Below are 20,044 nucleotides of genomic sequence, written 5' to 3'. Positions count from 1 at the left end.
GGCTTGCAAACACCCGCCGTCAATGTCACCGGAAATTGTCAGTGTCTGTCTGTGTGAGGCAGAAGGACAGATTTTGTGGAAGTTTGTGAGGTGAATACTAAAATCCACAGAGACTCAGTTTCGGCTCAGATTTGTTCTTGAATCCGTCCTCTGAGGCGCCCGCGCTGACAACAACAACCCACCTTCATAGTGATAAACTGAGGGTCACTGTGTAAACACAGGTCACCTGAGAATCTATTGATAACACAATATATATAAGAAATGTTTTTTGAGCACCAAATCAGCATATTAGAATGATTTCTGAAGGATCATGTGGCACTGAAGAAGACTGGAGTAATGATGCTGGAGTAAAATTCAGCTTTGATCACAGGAATAACTTACATTTTACAATATATTTACACAGAAAAAAGTTATTTTAAATTGTAATAATATTTCACAATATAACTGTTTTACTGTGAATTTAATAAAAAAAAAAGTAGTCTTGATGAGAAGACAACAAGCATAAAAAAACATACAGACTCCAAACTTTTGAGATCTCAAACCATTCACAAGATTTTTGCTTTAATAACTTTTAATTGTCATGAATGTGTGTTTTGTGACATTTAGACCCATACTGGTGCTTAATTGAGATGTATGTTGTTCTGATGATGGATGCTCTGTTCTGTGTAGCTGGATGCAGAGCTGACGGCCCGTCACGAGCTGCAGGTGGAGCTGAAGAAGATGGAGGCCGATTACGAGCAGAAGGTTCTGGAGCTGAGCACTGAGAAAGAGACGCTGGGGAAAGAGAAGAATGACCAGGAGAAAGAGAACCAGGGCCTGCAGTCAGAGATCAGCCAACTGAAAGAGAAGGTACAGGACTGTAACGTCACACCGTCAGGAAATGATGTCATCTCTGTATTACCAGCTTTGGTTAAACGGCCCAACATGACTTTGGCTCAACCAGTGGCGTGAGTTTAGGGCAGAACTTCCTGTTTGTTTAAATTTGTTTAATAACAATGGACTCTTTTCACATTTCTGGGATGTTTAGAAGCAGAAACAAACTACAACAAATACATTTTATATATATTTTATAAAATTTTAAATATACAATTAGATTTTTTGCTTTCCTAATTGCTTCAAAAAATACACTATAATGCATAAAAAAAAAAAAAAAAAAAAACCTATACCAAAATGTATTATTATTCTCGTCGAAAACAGGAAAAAGAATATTGTTTTATTTAAAATCTTGTTATTTTTCTTCTTAAGTAAATGTGTCTTGTGTCTTAATAAAAGAATATTTAGACATTTGTAGTAAAAAACAAGACAAAAAACTGCAGTGTGACAAAATAAGTGGTCTTATAATCTAGACTGCTATTACCAGACTGCTTCAATAAATCTAAAAACAAATTTAGCACACATTTTACAATAATGCACCCAGATCAGACTCTCTGTTCCTCTATATATTAATGGGCAGTTCTTGACCAGAATAAACTGCAAATTCGACCAGATTGTGTTTCTGTGAGACTAGAGAGAAGAGAGTTAACAAATGTGAGAGAAGGAGAGATATTAATAGAACAGGAAGGACAGAAATTATGTTTGTTGGTTATCTAACAAACACAACATAGACGTGCTTCAGATAATTACAGTGGAAAGAGATGAAGCGCAGCCGTCAGCAGAAGTTCAGATGTTTGGACGCTCCGTCTGTCCATCCATATATAATCTGAGAGAAGTTGCTGAGCTTACACCTACAGATAAACAAGCATCGGAAACTTCAGCTAGAACCCCGTGAACTACTTCAGATTCTCTCTCTTTCTCTGATGGGACATTAGCTGGTCATTTTTAATGAGTCGGGCCAAGTTCTGGGTAAATAAATTATGCTGCTAATTAGACATGAATTTAGACACTCCCTCATGTGCTTCCAACTCTGGCCTGACCTTCTTCTGTCTGTCTGTCTGTTTCTCTCCCTCCATCAGTTAACTAGATTTTTACATTTTATGCAGAAAACGTATCCCATGCTATGGTGTTCTTGAATGTCACAATTTTATTGACAAACTAATTTACACTTCAAACTTGAAGAAATATTAATAAATTAAAAAAAAAAAAATCTAACACTAAATTATAGTGTAAGAATCATTACAGAGGTGATTGACTTTTATATTACGGTCAAAAAGTGTTTTTAATGTTCATGAGTGTCTCTGTGTTCCCTTTTTTCTCAAAGAATACAAGACTAGTTAAAAAAAAAAACCTACAGAATAAGAAAATTGTATTTGTAATGTAAATTTCAATGGAAAGCAACAAAAAATAGCATGACTTAATCCAATGACTTTATTCTTTATCCAATTCGATCGTTTAAAAGAATAAATAATCCAGAGATTATCAAAATAGTTGCAACTCATATTTAATGTATTATATTGTAATGTTTTGTACTATTATATCTATATCTCTAAATAAATCTGTAATCTTTCCATTGAATATTTTATTTTTTTTAAATTAAAATAAAATTCTTATTTGTTTATATAGAGATGATCGACTTTTATATTATTTTCTAATATATATTTGAGTATTGAACATTGATTTAAGCAAAAGGTAATGCACTGAATTGTATTGAAGCCTGTTTCCATGGTTTCACTTTGAGAAGAAAAGTTAGAATTGTAAGATATCAATTTGCAGTTGTGAAGGGGAAAAACGTCACAATTAATGAAAAGTTGCAATTACATTTTTTTTATTTTGTGGTAGAAAAAAAAGAATCGTGAAATGTAAACTCTGAGAAAAAAAAAAAAAAAAAACAGAATTGTGAGATATAAACTTGAAATTGTGAGAGTCAGAATTTTCATCTTGCAATTCTTCAAAGTTCAATTCAAAGTTTTTATTTAGCAAATTTTGACTTTTTTTTCCAGGATTACAAGTTTATATTGCAAGCTTTTTGCAAATCTTAATTTATTTCCTACAATTCTGAAAAAGTCAGAATTGTTAGATTAAAAAGTTAGCATTTACTTTTACACTCTTTTTTTTTTTTTTCGTGGCAAAAACAGACTTCCATTGTATTGTCCTCAGTGAAAAGAAATCAAAGTTTGCACACCTCTGTGTTTCTTCTGTTTGTCAGATTGAGAAGCTCACAAAAGATCTCAAAGAAGCCAAAGCAAAGGTCATCACCGTGCATGTGCCTGTGCCTCTGCCCCCCAGCCAATCAGCTTCATCTTTGCCACCTCCGCCTCGTCCTGGTGAAGCTTGCCTCCCACCTCCTCCTCTACCGGGACAAACAGCCATGCCCCCACCGCCACCACCTCCTCCTCTGCCCGGAGCACCTGGTCTAGCTCCACCCCCTCCGCCGCCTCCTTTACCCGGAGCACCTGTTATGCCACCGCCCCCTCCGCCTCCACCTCTTCCTGGGGCAGCCAGTATGCCTCCTCCTCCTCCGCCTTTACCGGGTGCACCTGGAATGCCTCCTCCTCCTCCTCCTTTACCTGGAGCACCTGGTATGCCACCACCTCCACCTCCTCCACCCGGAATGGCTGGTATGCCTCCTCCACCTCCTCCGATGGGCGGTCCTGGGATGCCTCCACCCCCTCCAGGCGGGTTTGGCGGATGGGCACCTCCTGTTCCTCAGCTGCCCTTCGGCCTCCAGCCTAAGAAAGACTACAAACCTGAGGTGCAGCTGAAGAGAGCCAACTGGAGCAAGGTGTGTATGTTCCCACACGTCTGCACCTTCTGTTTCGGCTATAAATGATGGTACATTCGCCTCATCAGCATCACTATTAGTCCAGTGACTATTAGAAAACTAGCTGTAGCTGTTTAATATAATCAAACTAGGTAATGAGAAGGGCACAAAAATGAAAAACAGTTGGACTTGGCATACTTTTATAAAACAAAATACATCAAAAAGCAAATCAAAAGCTATGTAAAAATAGTAATAAGTAATTTAATTTATATTTCAACGGAAAGCATCAATAAATTATATTATTAATAATATAAATGGAATTGGCAAATAGTTTTTTTTTTTTCTTCTTTTTTTTACATATACCTAACTAAATAAAAATTAAGTTAATAATTTATTTTTTTATTTGTACTTAAAAATAAAAATAAAATGATTTGCCAATGGGAGAAGAAAAATAAAGACAATATTAATATAACTAAAGTAAAATTAAACTAAAACTATTTAGACATTTTAAAAAGCATTGTTGTTAAAAATACAAAGCATTATATTATATTATAAATGCTATTGGAATTTTTTTTTTTTTTTTTTTTTTTTTTGTACTTTGGGTTTGGGGTAAGTGAAATTAATTTATTTTTTATATTATGTAATTGATTTTGTTATTATGTTTTTATTTTAAACTGATCTTGGTTTAGATATGGAAAACAAGACAAAAGTACTGCTAAAGAAGATTTTTGTGTGTGTGTCAGCATAGCTGTAGTTTCAACCCATATGTCGCCCACTTGGAGTGGAAGTGACACGCGTGACGATGAGCTGTTGATCATGAACACACTGCTCTCCTCCTCTGATCTCTCTTTCTCTCTCTTTCCATCTCTGGCTTTTCCTCGTCCGCCACAAGAGTAAAAACATCAAAACGGTCCTGTCTCCTTTTAGCCTAAAGCTACTCTTTAATGGCTTCAGTGGAATTCATGAGTGTTTAGAGTCTCAGTGGTTAGAGCTCTTTGAGGATGTCAGTGAAATAGCTTTTTAATAAGCCTGTGTCTTTTGACTGGCTCTGAAAGATAATTAAATTGCTGGTAGAAAGGACAGCATTCTTTTGTAATTTAAATTAACTTTTTTTTTTTTTTTTCACTTTCCTCTCATCCTCTCAGACTAGTCTTCTTATCTCATGCCGCCCCTGACACACACACACCTACACACACACACACGCACACACACACTCACACACTCTCTCTCTCTCTCTCTCTCTCTCTCTCTCTCTCTCTCTCTCTCTCTCTCTCTCTCTCTCTCTCAGGGTAATTAGATGCTGCTGTATCATTAGCGGTCGCACCTTGTCCCCGTGTCCTTACCTCTCTTTGCTGCCTCCACTTTCCCCTTATGTAATTTATTCTCGTCTTCTCCTCTCAGATTTATGTTTCTTTTCACATTTCAGTGGAAATATATGTGAGAGATGCTGCACTTACACAGAGACAGTCATTTAATGCTCTCTGACTGATGGTGAATGTTAAACATTCACAGAGGCTTCGTCATTGCAATGCATTGTTCTTTAGTGCTTAATGGTTTCAGTAGGCCAATAATACAAAAATAAAAGTATAAAAAGTTTTTTTTTTTTTTTTTTTTTTTTTGCTGCATTTTCCTTCATGCATTAATCATTTGAGTCTAATTGACTGCAGTGGCTGATGGTTGAAATAATTATAATCTGATTGGAGAAAAACACATTTTAGTCCATTTCAAATACAATTCCATTTAAAAGTGTGGGGCTGGTAAGATTTTTTGAAGTCTCTTTTGCTCACCAAGGCTTTATTTAATTTATCAAACACGCAGTAAAACAGTAATATTGTGAAATATCATTACTATTTAAAATACATGTTTTCTATTGTTATATATTTTATAATGTAATTTATTCCTGTGATGCAAAGCTGAATTTTTAGCATCATTGCTTTTCAGTCCTCAGTGCTTTTTTTTTTTTTTTTTTTTTTTTTTTTTTTTTAAGAAATGGGGATGCAATTTATTTTTCAGGATTCTTTGATGAATAGAAAGTACAAAAGAACAGCATTTATTTGAAATCGAAATCTTTTGTGGCATTATAAATGTCTTCACTGCCACTTTTGATCAATTTAATGTATCCTTGTGGAATAAAAGTATTAATTTATTTTACCAAAAAAATAATAATAAATTGGAAACTTTTAAACAGTAGTCTACATATATAAATCAAGATATATTTATATTTAAAAAACTGTGACATTTTGTTTTTCCTGCTACATTGCTTAGCCATATTAGGTAACAGAGCCGCAGGACCATAAAAGACAGAATGATGGACGTTAGAAAGGTTTATGCGATGTGCACTAACAGCCAGAGAATGAGAGAATTACAAAGGCAGTGAGTGTTTTTTGTCGGGCCGTCACAGCATGCATTGGGACCGCGTCGCCTTTCTCTCCTTTGTGCGTAAAATCGGCATCCGTTTTAATGAGTTTCACCCTCTTTTATTCTCTGTCTATTATCATATTCTGTCTTCCTCTAATCCATGTTCTACATTTCTCATTCTGTTGGTGTCTGAAGGCGGTTAGTCAGAGGAACAGCGCTCATATCCTGACAGCCTGTTCGCTGCTGCTAAACTCATTTTACTCCCAAGACTTGCAGCGTTTTTCTTCTGTATAAATGAGGTTATGAGTTGAGACTGTGAGAAAGAGCTCATTGGTGTTTCATCTTCTCAAATGAGGGTGAAATAAAGCCCCGGACTCCAGAATCGCAAACTACGGTCCATTAGTCAGTGCAGCATTCATAAATGAAGGAGAAACACATCTGAACCGTATGATCGTATCAGCAGCTTCTGCTTAATGATATTGTCCAGAAACCAGGAGCACATTAAAGCAATAAGCTGACTGGACGTGATGATGTTGGAACAATGCCATTACATAAATGTATTAACAACAATAATAAATCATAAAATAATATGTAAATAAACAAAAAAAAAAAAACTAAAGTAAATGAAATTTTAAAAAAAAAATGAAAAAAATAGCTAATTCACCGCATTCAAAATACAAAAAAAAAAAAACTGAAATTTTACAAAAATCTAAAAAAAAAAGTAACGTTAAAAGTAACAACTGAAAATAAAAAATAGCTAATTCACCTCATTCAAAATACTATAATAGATCATTTTGTGTGTATTATTATTATTATTATTATTATTATTATTATTAATATTTATATAATATACTATGTTCACTTTTGTTTGGGGACAAATTCTCACTATTAACTACTTTTTACAACTTTATCCTCAAACTCCTAATTTGCTGCTTATTAATAGTTAGCAATGTAGTTGTTAAGTTTGGGTAGGGATTTAAAATATGGTCATGCAGTATAAATTATTAATATGTGCTTTATCAGTATGTTTATAATTAGCAATGTATTTGTTTTGTTTGTGTTGGTATTGAAACTAGTTAATAGTGAGAACTGGTCCCTAAACTAAAGTGTTACCTAGACTATTATAAAATGCTATAATGGTATAGAAGTAATACTTAACAGATCTCTTGTCCTCCATTTCTTGACAATTAGAGAAAAGATTATAATATTTTAAGATGGGTGAATGTTATACAGTATATGGATCGGATGGATGAATAGACTCATGGATAGATGGATCACAGGTGTTGATTAGGTGATTGAAAATGAGAGATATATGAAAGGTATGGAATGGATGTAAATATAGAGGAGGGGTCGCCAACTGGTGGACAAATTAAAATAAACGCTATTTGAAAGACAAAAATTGTGATATATCTTAAAGTGATGATTGAACTTCAAAAGGCTACGATTTCATTGAATAAACATGAGCGCTGCGGTTTCAAAGTCAGGTGCTGCGCTGCTTTGTTTACAGCCGTTACCAGGGCAACTGCTATATCTCTGCCGTTCCAAAAGCGCCCCCTGCTGGCAGAGAATGAATGTGCATTTTTATTAAGCCCGTCTGCTGTTTCTGTTCAGACCAAACACGCAGAGTTGTAAATGTGAACTGGTGGATTGAAAAGAAATATAAACAACTAAGACAGTAAAATATATTTATATGTTATTTAATTAATATAATAATTGATTGATAATAATTGTTTAAATTAATATAATGATACTTTTGACTCCATTTTCTTAAAATAGGTGTTTTTGGGTTAATTTTTTTAATTTATTGTTTAAAGTTTTGATTTTTGTGTTTATCTGTGTCCTTTTAGGGGCATTTTTATTTTATTTGTGCAGGTCTTTAAAAAAGGTCTTAAAGTCTTAAATTTGAGCTTAAATATCCTGGTCTGGCAAAACCCATCAATTCATGTTTTTAGGTATATAATTGTCTGGATCTCTGCTGGCGAGGAGGGTTCATTACTGGACCTCTAGTAATTTTAGTAGAAGACCCCAGATATAGAAGGATGAAGGTGTTGATGAGTGTTTCATGTCATAGATCGCAGCGGAGGATCTGTTTGAAGGCAGTTTCTGGGTGAAGGCGAAAGAGGACCGCTTTGAGAACAAGGAGCTGTTTGCAAAACTCACCCTGACCTTCTCCACCCAGACCAAGAGTGAGTAGACCAGCCGTCCTCTAGTCACATCACACACACTCCATCACACATTAAATCTGTCTCTCTCTCTCTCCTCCGTCTGTCTTAATCAACACAGCCTCTAAAGGTAAGAGACGGCCCTTGCTCTGTGCTTGCGTATCTGTGTGTGTGTGTGTGTCCGCTGAGACTCTCACCATGAGATACTGGGCCAAACATGGATGACAGAATACATGGATGTGAAAGAAATGAGTATCATCTCAATGTAGACATGTGTTTGTCTACATGTGTTTTTTTTTTTTTGGAGGGGGTGGTTATTATGATGAAATGTTGTTAATTATTCACAAAAATGATGTAATTGATGGAGAGTGTGAATATAATACAAAGAAAATGAAGCCAGATATAGAACCATAATTGTAAAGCAAACAACAGCAACAAAAACTTAAGGGTAATTCATTTTTTATCAGTTATTTTATTGATTATTGTTGCTTAAGTACTAAAATAATGCATGCAGGCACTTCATCAGACCAGAAGTTGGATTAATTGTCATGTAAAACATTGCAAATAATCGTATTGGCCCTAAAAGTAGTCTGTTCTCTCAGCAAATTATTGTTTCATATATTTTACTTGATATTTTGGGGTTAAATACGACCTCCATGATCTTGAAGGGTTTCATGAGATTCAACTGAATGTCATATTTTCGGTGACTGTATGCAAAAGCCCCTCATGAATTAGATATGAGCAAGAGGCAAGTGTCAGGTGTGTGTGTGTTTCCTGCCACCTGCTCTTTGTCCTCTATGACTGGCCTTCACAGTTTTATTGCATATTTATATCTGATTGGATATACAGCACTGTCGACTTTAACAAGGTGTGAATGTGAGTTTTTAGGTCTGTGTATGTGCCTTCGCCCTTCAGCAAATGACCTTCAAAGAATGTGATGTTGTCATGCATCCGCTGTCGTCTCTCTCTCTCTCACACACATACACACACATGTAGTGTTTTTTTTTTTTGTTTTTGGTATGGAATACGAAACCTTTAATTTTTGTCTTTTGTTTCTTTTTTACCACCTGAGTGCCGTGTGTGTGTGTCCAGCTGTCTGAGTTGATGTAGGATAACCTTTTCTGATATCTGACTGTAAATGAATGCTGCCCTTTTTAGATCTTCCATCTGTCTGATCCTGTCCGTAAAACATGAGCATTTATGTGTGGGCGTGTGTGTGTGTGTGGATCCGTCCTTGAGCAGGATTCTGTTGTTCTCTTCTGTCAGGCAGCTGCAGCCGTATCTCTCTCTCTCTCTCTCTCTCTCTCTCTCTCTCTCTCTCTCTCTCTCTCTCTCTCTCTCTCTCTCTCTCTCTGTCTCTCTCTCTCTCCTCCAGTCATCTCATTCTCTCCAGCCAAGCAAACGAACGCCACTAACTGCCAGAACTGACCTCTGACCTCTGCTCCTCTGGTGTGCTGACAGAGGGGACGCAGGTCAGTGACCTCTACAGTGAGGTCACAGCACAATGATTAATGTACATGAAATATTTTTTTTTATTTAACCATGCAGATGTATTACAACAGTCTTGAAATTACAAAAATACTAATGAGAAATCTAAAAATGAGTTTTAACTAAGAAAATACCTTTTTTCAAAAATTGCATTTATAAATCTCTTTACTGTCTTTTTTTTTATCAATTTAATGTGAAAGTTTTAATTTCTTTAAAAAAAGAAAATCGTACTGACCCCAAACTTTTAAACAGTAGTGTATAATAATATACAGTGTTAGAAGAAAAAAAAGAGCAATAATTACAATCAGTTACATTATATTACAGATAATTATAATTTATAATATGAGCTGTTATTTATGCATTACAGTATTAATTGGTATTGGTGGTAAATGTGTTAAACTGAGAAAAAATTCTGTAATACAATAATAATAAATTTCTGTCTTAGAAATGTAAATAATGTATTATTATAAAACACAATGGAAAGTCTCAGACAGCACAGTTTCAGCTATTAAGTTGACTGAATTGACTGGTCAAAAGTAAATGTTATTAGACAATTTTTAGACTAGTTTTTGCTCTTAGTATTTTTTTCTCATGATATCAAAAATGTATGGTATCAAATACAAATATTGCTTTTTTTTTAATCTTTTAAAATTGTATTGAAGTAAAAACTGTCTTTTCTATCTCATTTCTGTCCATTTCAGAACAATGAGAACAAGTTTTCTGTTCATGCTTGCAATGCACGGCATCCGAAGAGTGTGCATACTTTGTTTTCTAATGGCTTTTGTGATCCTTTCTATGGTTTTCCTTGTGAAACACAAGGGATCTGTTAGTATTCAGTGTTTTTCAGTCCATTTTTGATTATTAAAATAAAGTGCAAGTACAGTTTTTGGTTTGATTAACATGGAATAAATCGCTTGTTGCTTTATAAAATCACACCTTGTTAGGAAATGGTGTATTAATATTGAACTACAGCACTTAACTCATCATGAATGATCCATAAAATCATGTGCATTGTCGAGGAAAGATGTGATGTTACTTTACTAAGTGATCAGACACACCCTTTTCACCTGCTGGACCAGAAAACAAATGAAAACAATCCCACAGACGTACATTGAATGACCTGAACCATATCCACAGACTTGAGACCACCTAGCAACCACCCAGAACCGCATAGCAACAGCCTGGCAAGCACATCATGCATCACGGCAGTGCATTTTGCACAAGCGCCCGATTTCATTCAAAAAATATAAAAATGTAGATTGCTTCCCCTGATCATATTTATATAGGCGCATGTGAATGCATTTTGAGGCACTTTTAAGGAGGCCATCTGAGTTTTGATGACTGAACCTGTCCAATTACAGAGAGTAAGAGAGAGAGAGAGACTGATGAATGCAGCATTTTTATAGTCTGCAGATGGAGGCCGGTTTTATTTTCCTGCAATTTTCCCTCTATTTCTGCATTTAAAAGCGAGTGAGGTTTGTTTCACGGCTTTGTTATGCGCGTCTTATTGATTGACTTTCTCTGTGTGTCTTGTTGCGAGTCTTTTAATGTTGCTCTCCATCTCGCTGGCGGCCTGCTTTTCCCGTCTCCACGGAGACCAGCGAGTCTCTCAGGATCTCAATCGCGGCTCCCGACAGCCGGTTCAGCCCCTCACCTCTGCTCTCACACACACACAACTCCTCTGATGTATACTGCGACCTACTTTATCATCACACACACACTCGTGGCTGGTCTCGTCTCATATCAGTCACTGATGTCCAGACGCATTTAAAGTTATAAACCCAGAGCTACAAGTGTGACAGTAGAGGACATACACGTACATCTGCAGCTCTCGCTGGTGATCTTACCATTATTGTGCATATATAAGTAATGGCAGAAAGATCGTATTAGAATTTTTTTTTTGGTTTTTTTTTTTTTTTTCCCTAGAAGTAGTACATTGCCATCATGCTCTGATTAAATGACTGATCGAACATGTTTGATATTTCCGAGTCTTGATCGGGCTGCCTCTGACAGGATACCCGTGATAGCCAATGAGAGCGAGCAAGCGAGTGTCACTTAGATATCAGTGTCACCCGCTGGAATCACAGAATGTTTAATCACGAAGTAGTATTTCAAAAAACATTGTAATAAAATGTTTAAGGCAATTATTGGCTTCTATTTTGCTCATTTAAAAATGATTTGTTTACAAGCTTTGTATGTTTGCATGAACATTTATGACATTAAACGTGTATCTGCACTTTCACAGCGTTTAGATAGATGCCTTCCTGCATGACCCTCATTTGCTCACTCATTTGTAGTTGATTAAGCCGTTGAACTTTTAAAGGTCATCAAGATGTTTGGCTGTCGTCCACCTCCACTTACAGGAAAAAAAGTCTTAAATGCTTCTTCCTGAATGTGAGCGGAGGATTGGCTGTTATAACAGAGGGTATTTATTTACATGGGGAAGTTTTAAAGGTACAGTAGCAGAAGGTTCTTATAAAAAAAAGGATGATAATAATACTAGTAGTAGTAGTAGTAAGAATATAAATACAGCAAAATAAAATATTTAATCACACACAGTGAATATGCACTGATTTATGCAAATATATTCTTCAGTAAAATATTTTTAAATATTTAGAAATTCTTTACCAATTATTTAGTTTTATTACTTGTTTATTATTTGGTTTTATTGATTAGTTTTTTATTTCTTTATTACATTTTAAAAACAAAAACAAATTTACATTAACCAAACTTAATCTTATTTACAGTTAGTTGGTAAGGTAACATTTATAAATTTCGTTTAAGATAAAGTACTGAAATTAGTAAAACTAAAACTATATATATAAATATATATATATATATATATGTATATATATATATATATATATACATACATATAATATATATATATATATATATATATATATATATATGTATATATATATGTATGTATATATATATGTATATATATATATATATATATATATATATATATATATATATATATATATATATATATATATATATATATATATATATATATATATATATATATATATATATATATATATATTACTGCTGTCCAACTATTAATCATGATTAATCGCATCCAAAATAAAAGTTTTTGTTTGCATAATATATGAAATATGTAATATATTTAAGACAAATGTTGTTTATATACAAAATAAATTAATTATGAATATACATATATACTTGTAAATATTTTCAAAATATATATTGTGTGTGTGTGTATGTGTTTATATATACATAATAAATATACACCGTACACACGCATATATTATGTAAACCAAAACTTTTATTTTGGATGTGATTATCAGGATTATAAAAATAAATATAACTTGGACATGTTCATGAGTTTCTCCCTTTCGGTTTGTTCTGGTACAGACTGTCATCATATTTCCTGTCCCCAGAAGACAGTCATGTCTAAATCCTTCATAAAATTCTCTTAATATGTTTTTGTTTTGGTCCTCACGGGCTGCTGGAACACATAAGTCCTCACATCGCTCGTCTGCTGTGTTTGTCTTTAAGGGTCTCAGTCTTAATGTGTCCTTCATAAAACAGTCTACAGAATAGACCACCTGCTTCAACCATTCCCGAAAGCCCAGATATAAAGTCAGGTCTTAATGTCCTCATAAACCCAGAGGTTCCCTGAAGTGCGCTGATATGAGCGTGTGTGTTTGTATGCTCTGTTCTTATACCTGCGCTGGTTTTGTGCCATTAACTGCTGCTTTATGGTCCCTCCGAGTCGGTCGTTCACTTATATTAGAGGCTGTTTTGTGCGGCTCAGCTGGTGGGATGTAGGAAATTGCTCTTGACCGGTCTATCCAAAGTAAAAGGACTTCAGTAATATCTTCAAAATGTTCTTCCTACCGTTTTATTCTCCTACCTCAATCCCCCCCAATCTGGTTATCTGATGTTCATGATGTTTTGAACTTTTGAGAGACAAACTTTTTTCCAGTAACACTTTGCAATAAGAGTTGAATTAACATTTCTTATATACATTAGTTACCGAACTAACAATAAACAATACTACTAAATCATTTATTAATCTTAGCAAATGTTAATCTCAACATTTTTAGGATCAAAAGTTGGATGTTAACATTAATGCACTGTGAAATAGCATGAATATGAACATTTTTATTAAATAAGATGAACAAAGATGATGTAGAATATACTTATAGAATATAGAATAGAATATACTGTTAGTTCATGTTAGTTAATGCATTAACAAATGTTATCAAATTGTAAAGTGTCCCTGTTTTTCCTCCGGTCCACATGAAATGCCAGACCGAGAAATTGTTATTTGTTACATCATAACCATAAAAAGTGCTATTTAAGTATTATTAATATAGATTTTTTTTTTTTTTATTGTATTGTTTAAATATTTTCAGTTTTTTTTTTTTTTTTTTTTTTTTTTTTTTTTTTGTATTACTGTTTAGGTTTAATGTCTTTTTGTTTGTTTTAATTATTTGTTTGTACCTGGGTTTGTGTTTTGTGGAACCTTCTCATGATGGAAAGATAGAAAATATCTGTGAAAACAATAATAATGTCTATAAATCACAGCCAGTGTCTTGGGAGAAGAAGATGAATTTTCTCCCTGCATGAAATTAATGCTGTTAATGTTGAACAGGTGTGTTTGTTTACAACTAATATTACATTGGCAATTGAATTTCTATTAAAAGAGCTGGATTTTGAACTCTTCTGTGATGCTTTGGGTGTTGTGGTTGGTTAAAGTTAGTGTTGTACTGTATGCTGTCATTGGTTTCCAGGAAGTTGCTTGCTGTTACTGAGGTGTTTGGAGTAGTTTTTAGAGTGTCGCTGTTGGGTTTCTGGGGTGTTACTAGATGGTTTCTTGTTTCTATATTGTTATAGTATTTATTAGTAATTTAGACCAATTTTACACAAGTCTTTTAGAATTAGCTTTTAGTTTAAGATTTCAACTTTTCTATTTAGCTTTAGTTTTATTATACTTTTGTTTAGTACTTCAGCTTATTTTCAATAGGCTTTTATTTGTATATTTTCAGTTTTCATTTTAATTTTAGTTTGTGTTTTAGTAATTTTATTATGTACTATTACCATTTTTTAATATTTCGATTTAGTTTTATTTCAGTTTAGTAGTTTTACTATTTCAGCTTATTTTTACTTAGCTTTTATGTTTTCAGTTTTCATTTTAAAATTTAGTTTGTTTTACTAATTTTATGTACTTTTTAAATTTTACTCATTTTTAGTACTCCTATTTAGCTTTAGTTTAATTTGTTTTAGTAATTTTAGACTTTTAGTTAGGTTTTATTTGTATCATTTTAGTTTTCATTGATTTTAGTTTACGTTTTAGTAATATTATGTATTTTTAAAAGCTTTTTTTTTTTTAAATTGTTCTATTTAGCATTAGTTATTTCAGTTTGAGTAATTTTTATACTCAACTTATTTTAAGTTCTAATTATTTTATTTTTTAGTGATATTTTGTTTTTTTTGTCATTCCTGTCTACAGCACAAAGCTGCCGGGTTATGCACCAAATCTGAATAAGCAGTGAGAGGAGTTTGTTCAAATAACCCATCAAATGATGGCTGACTTGGCAAACGGCACTAATGAAATGTCTCCGAGTAATGCATTCAGCTCGAGTTTGAGGTTCTAATGGATGAATATGTGTGGATGAATGAGATTTTCTTTGTGTTTTTGCAGTGTGAAGAGCATTTGAGCGGATGCATAATCTGGCTCTTTCATTCTGGTTGAGGTTAATGCACGGGCCACTAACACGAGCACTAAGATGTTCTTCTCCTCTAGATACCCACAGTCCACTTGTGTTGTTCCTTTTACTTTAGTATTCTGTGTGCATCTGGTCTTGTTTTTGAAGATGTTTGCTGTTCTTTTTAAGGATGAGCCCCGTAATGTGTTTATACGATTGAGGCATTATGTGCATGTAGGTGTTTTTGAGAAACAGAGTTTGCACGCACGACTCAGTTTAATGCATTAAGGTGCCCGTCTCTTTTCTGAAAGGTGAAGTCTGGTCCTTCTAAGCCTGAGGGTCCTTCTGACCCTCTTCTCACATCGGGTTGCGTAACGTGCTGGTTTGTGTATTCAATCCCCCTTTATCAAGCTCCAACACATCTGTTCATTGGCCTCACCGGCTCTGCCAAACGCGACAGATTATCGAGCAAGCTGTCTGCGCCGTTTCTCCATTCCAGCATTCGTTTACATTCAAATGCAGCACGTTCGCTGGAATCGCAGATACATTTTAGCACGCTTTAATCTGCGCTTTATCTTTGGAAGATTAGCCATTTTTTAAACGAGCTCCCGAGAGAGAGAGAAGAAGTGTGTTCTTTTGTGAATTTAAGTTCTTATCCCCTTTTAGGAGGATGCAGAGAGAGAAGCATATTTCTAATGGGGATTTGGAGAAGCGCTGGTGAATAGGCAAGGAACTGTGAAAACAGATAAATCACGTGCTCCACATGCGACCTACCTACAGAAGAAGCAGTGAGCGACAGGGCGCGTGCTTGCCTCTCTTGCCATATGCACTCAAGCATATGGTGTTATTTGAATATGACCCAGTGTGCCACACAAAGGAGAGAAATGTTCATGTCTTGGCGTTTATTTGACATCTCAAATATTAAAGCATCGCATGGTTGCATTTTCCTCCTCCGCAGGCGAGAGAGCAAGATGTTGAGAAATGCACACAAACATGCAGCATTGATTGAAGACCAAGAATGTTTTTAATTTGAGTTTTTTTAACCGTGCATCCCCACAGTTTTTAGGATGTTGCTATGTGGTTTCTAGGGTGTTGCTAGGTAGTTTATTCCTGTCTGGCCTGAAGAGAGTACCTGCCGAGGTCTATATTTATGGTTCAGGTCAGTATTATTTTAGTATTTTTTATGTGCTATTATAGTATTTATTAATATATTATATTAGCTTTTATTTTAATATTTTCATTTAAAAAAATGTTAAACATTTATATTTATCTTTAGTTTTATTTCAGTTATAGTAATTTTTGTATTACTATATTTGTATCATTTAAGTTTTTATTTTAATTTTGGTTTTAGAAATGTTGTGCTTTTATTTTTATTAGATGTTTTTAATAATATTTCTATTGAGTTTTAGTTTTTTTTTTTTTTTTAGTACTTAAACTTATTTTTTTTACAATTAACTTTTATATTTTCAGTTTTCATTTTAGTAATTTGATTTACTTTTGTCATTTTTTTATATTTCTATTTAGCTATTTAGTTTCATTTCAGTTTTAGTAATTTTAATGCAACTTATTTTTCAGTTTGCTTTTTGTACATTTTTGGTTTTCATTTTAGTTTGAATTTTAGTAATTCTATTATGTACTTTATTTTTATTGTTTAAATATTTAAATTTTAGTTTTATTAATTTTAATTCCTTAAGCTTAGTTTTGAATTATTTTTTGTTTGTATTAATTTCATTTTAATTTACTGTTTTTGTTGTTGTTGTTGTTTTTAGTTATGTACTTATTTTTCAACTGGTTCTCATTTGTGTATTTTCAGTTTTACGTTTGCATTTTAGTAATTTTATTATGTACTTTTGTCTTTTTTTTTTTTTTAGCTTTACTTTTATTTCAATTGTAGTTTTAATCATTCTAATACTTCAACTTATTTTAAGTTAGTTGCCAAGGCAACATTTCTAATTTCCGTTAAAGTTTTTCATCTAATATTCAGCTTTATTTCAATTAAAGAAAACAATTTTTAATAGTTATTTGATGTTACATATGCTGCACAATCGAAATGTTCATGTTTTGGCATTTATTTGACATCTCAAATATTAAAGTGTCGCATGGTCACATTTTCCTCCTCCAGCAGGCGAGAGAGCAAGATGCTGAGAAATGCACACAAACATGCAGTGTTGATTGAAGACTGAGATTGTATTTAATTTGATTTTTTTTTTAACCACATTAACCGTGCATCCCCGCAGGTTTTGATCTCATTTTGGCGTTTTTTGTGTCGAGTGTTTTTTGTTATATTAACTAGGTGGGAGAAAACAGAGAAATGTGTCTTCAAAGATACAGATGACAAGATATCAGAACTCACACGCGTGCTCTTATCGCCGCAGAAAAGCAGGAATCTGGGGCTGTTTATGCTTGTGCAATTAAATTAAGCTGAGCGAGATGACACGGCTGCAAGATTATTGCAGAGATTGAGATGTTTTGCTTCATATTTTTAAAAAATCATCAAAGTTGGAGAGTTATACTGTACTCCACACACACACACAGGGCGCAGGCTTGCATACACACAGTGAAACTAATTTGCATTTTCAAAGAAATTAAAGGCCTGCGCCTAAAGCTGATAGCAGCATGCTGTTCCTCTCTCTCTCTCTCTCTCTCTCTCTCTCTCTCTCTCTCTCGCTCTCTCAGAATTTTTATATTATTTTTCCATTTTAATCGCTGATTATGGTGTCTGACTCTTGCTTCAGGCCCAAACAGATAAAAAATAATTACGCACTCTGAACCTCGGAACAAAACTCTCTTCGAATTGAAGATGTCAGACCCTTGGAAAGTAGGTTTCTGCGGTCGACTCTAATTCAAGCAGCGTTTCGTAGGAGCTCGCATTCAGCTCTTTCACCTAAAGAAACTTTTCCAATTTATTCTGATTCAATTTTACATCAGCACTCTGACAGAGTTTGTTTTATGAAGTTTTATGAAACGTTCAGTGTTCAGTTGAGCATACAGTTCAGTCTGATTTGCAGAATTTTTTTTTTTTTTTTTTTTCGTGCAATTCGTGCGTGAAGAAGCGTTCTTTGTTAGCGAGCCTTGATGAAGTGACATTTGAACAGTCGTGGTATTTAAAGCATCGTACATTTCAAACTGACCTTAATTTGTGACCTGTAAAGCACAAGGGTGTGTGTTAATTCCTCACTTTGTGTTTGTGTGAGTCTTTAAGTTCTGTTTTTCCTGCAGGCACGTTTAATTTTTCACCATGCTTCTGTTGTTGCATGGAAATGTGTGTTGTTCCCCCTCGTCTCATTTTCATGACCTCTTTCTCTCGTTTTCCTTTTCCCAATTTCACCCGTGCATTTCCACCACTAACATTCATCATTTCTCCTTCACCCGGTAGCTTGTTCTCCTTTCATTTCTGCTCTTTAATATGTCACCTTTCTTCTCTTTCTCTCTCTCTCTCTCTCTCTCTCTCTCTCTCTTTCTCTTTCTCTCTCTCTCTGTGAATTATTCTTCCTGGATTTTACGACTCCTCCATTTGTCTGGGCTCTAATCAGAGCGGCTTTGGCTCTTAATGCAGTCCTTGAGAGATTCCCTGCAGACATTCATTCATTTTGTCCATTTTCAGGTTCTTTAACCTGCATTCCTCCCTCACCCCCCGCAGCTCTGAATATTTAAAGAGCGCCTATTAAAAATACAGGGAGAGTGAGATGGGCTTCTGCTAACACCACTTTTACATTTATATCTAAAAACCCAATCTCTGTTTCTGCTTAATTATTCATGGCACACTTCTCGTTTTCATCTATCTATCTGTCTGTCTCTCATTTAACTGCATCAGCCTTTCTATCACGACCACTTTTCTTTCCATCCATCCCAACCGCATTTGTCTGTTTATTGTTCTCTTGTTCATTCTATCATTTGTTCTTTTGTCTGTTCTAGCTATCGCTCATTCATTCTATAGTTCTATTATCGCTCTATCTTGTTCTGCCTTTTTTTCTGTCTGTTGTTTGAGCTATTGTTCATTCTATCATTCGTTCCTGACTAACCAACTATCATTCCACCTGTCTGTCTGTCTGTCTATCTATCTATCTGTCTATCTATCTTTTCTTTCCTTTTATTCATTATTGTAGAAGTTGTTTTTTTTCTTTTTTTTGTCAATTATGTCTTCGTCCTTCTGTCTGTCTGTCTCTGTTTGTCGATCTATCTATTCTTCTCTGTTTCTCAGTGGTCCTGTCTGTCTGTTGTATCACTCTATATAATTTTCTGTGCACATACAGTTCTGTCTGTTTTATTCATCTCTCTCTCTCTCTCTCTCTCTCTCTCTCTCTCTCTCTCCCTCTCCTCTCATACGGGCCCAGGACTCCTCCTCTCTCCTTCTCTCTCTCTCTCTCTCTCTCTCTCTCTCTCTCTCTCTCTCTCTGTGTTAACTTTCCTCCTGCTTGTTTTGTCAGTTCTGTAGATGTTGTGTTCTGTGTTGTACGTTACAGCGTTCGGCGTTCTTGTCTTCCATGGGTCATCACGGCTGACATGTTTTCCGCTTTCAGCCTTTACTTGCTTAATTAACAGTGATCTTTGAATTTTAATTAACTCATGCATTCACAAAGTGCCGTTTTTTCCCCTCTTTAATGCTGGCACTGTGTTTGATCAGTGAGCAGATGCAGAGAGAGCGGACGCAATCAAAGCGACAGAGGCTCCGATTGAAAGTGACGGAAGAGAAAAAGAATATCGGTCGCAGAGAT

General features: G+C 34.6%; 1 protein-coding gene across 1 annotated transcript in view; it reads left to right on the top strand.

Moving 5' to 3' along the window:
- LOC109065888 (protein diaphanous homolog 1) overlaps positions 1-20,044 on the top strand; it is a 77,915-nt gene that overhangs the window by 18,339 nt on the left and 39,532 nt on the right. Inside the window, 4 exon segments of the mRNA XM_042769650.1 lie at positions 670-849; positions 3,083-3,658; positions 8,067-8,181; positions 8,279-8,287. Of these exon segments, the coding sequence (XP_042625584.1) occupies positions 670-849; positions 3,083-3,658; positions 8,067-8,181; positions 8,279-8,287 (880 nt within the window).

Source organism: Cyprinus carpio, chromosome A14, assembly GCF_018340385.1.
Source record: "Cyprinus carpio isolate SPL01 chromosome A14, ASM1834038v1, whole genome shotgun sequence".
Taxonomy (NCBI): Eukaryota; Metazoa; Chordata; class Actinopteri; order Cypriniformes; family Cyprinidae; genus Cyprinus; species Cyprinus carpio.
The sequence above is the reverse complement of the archived record's forward strand: the minus strand, read 5'-3'. Positions and strand labels throughout refer to the sequence as shown.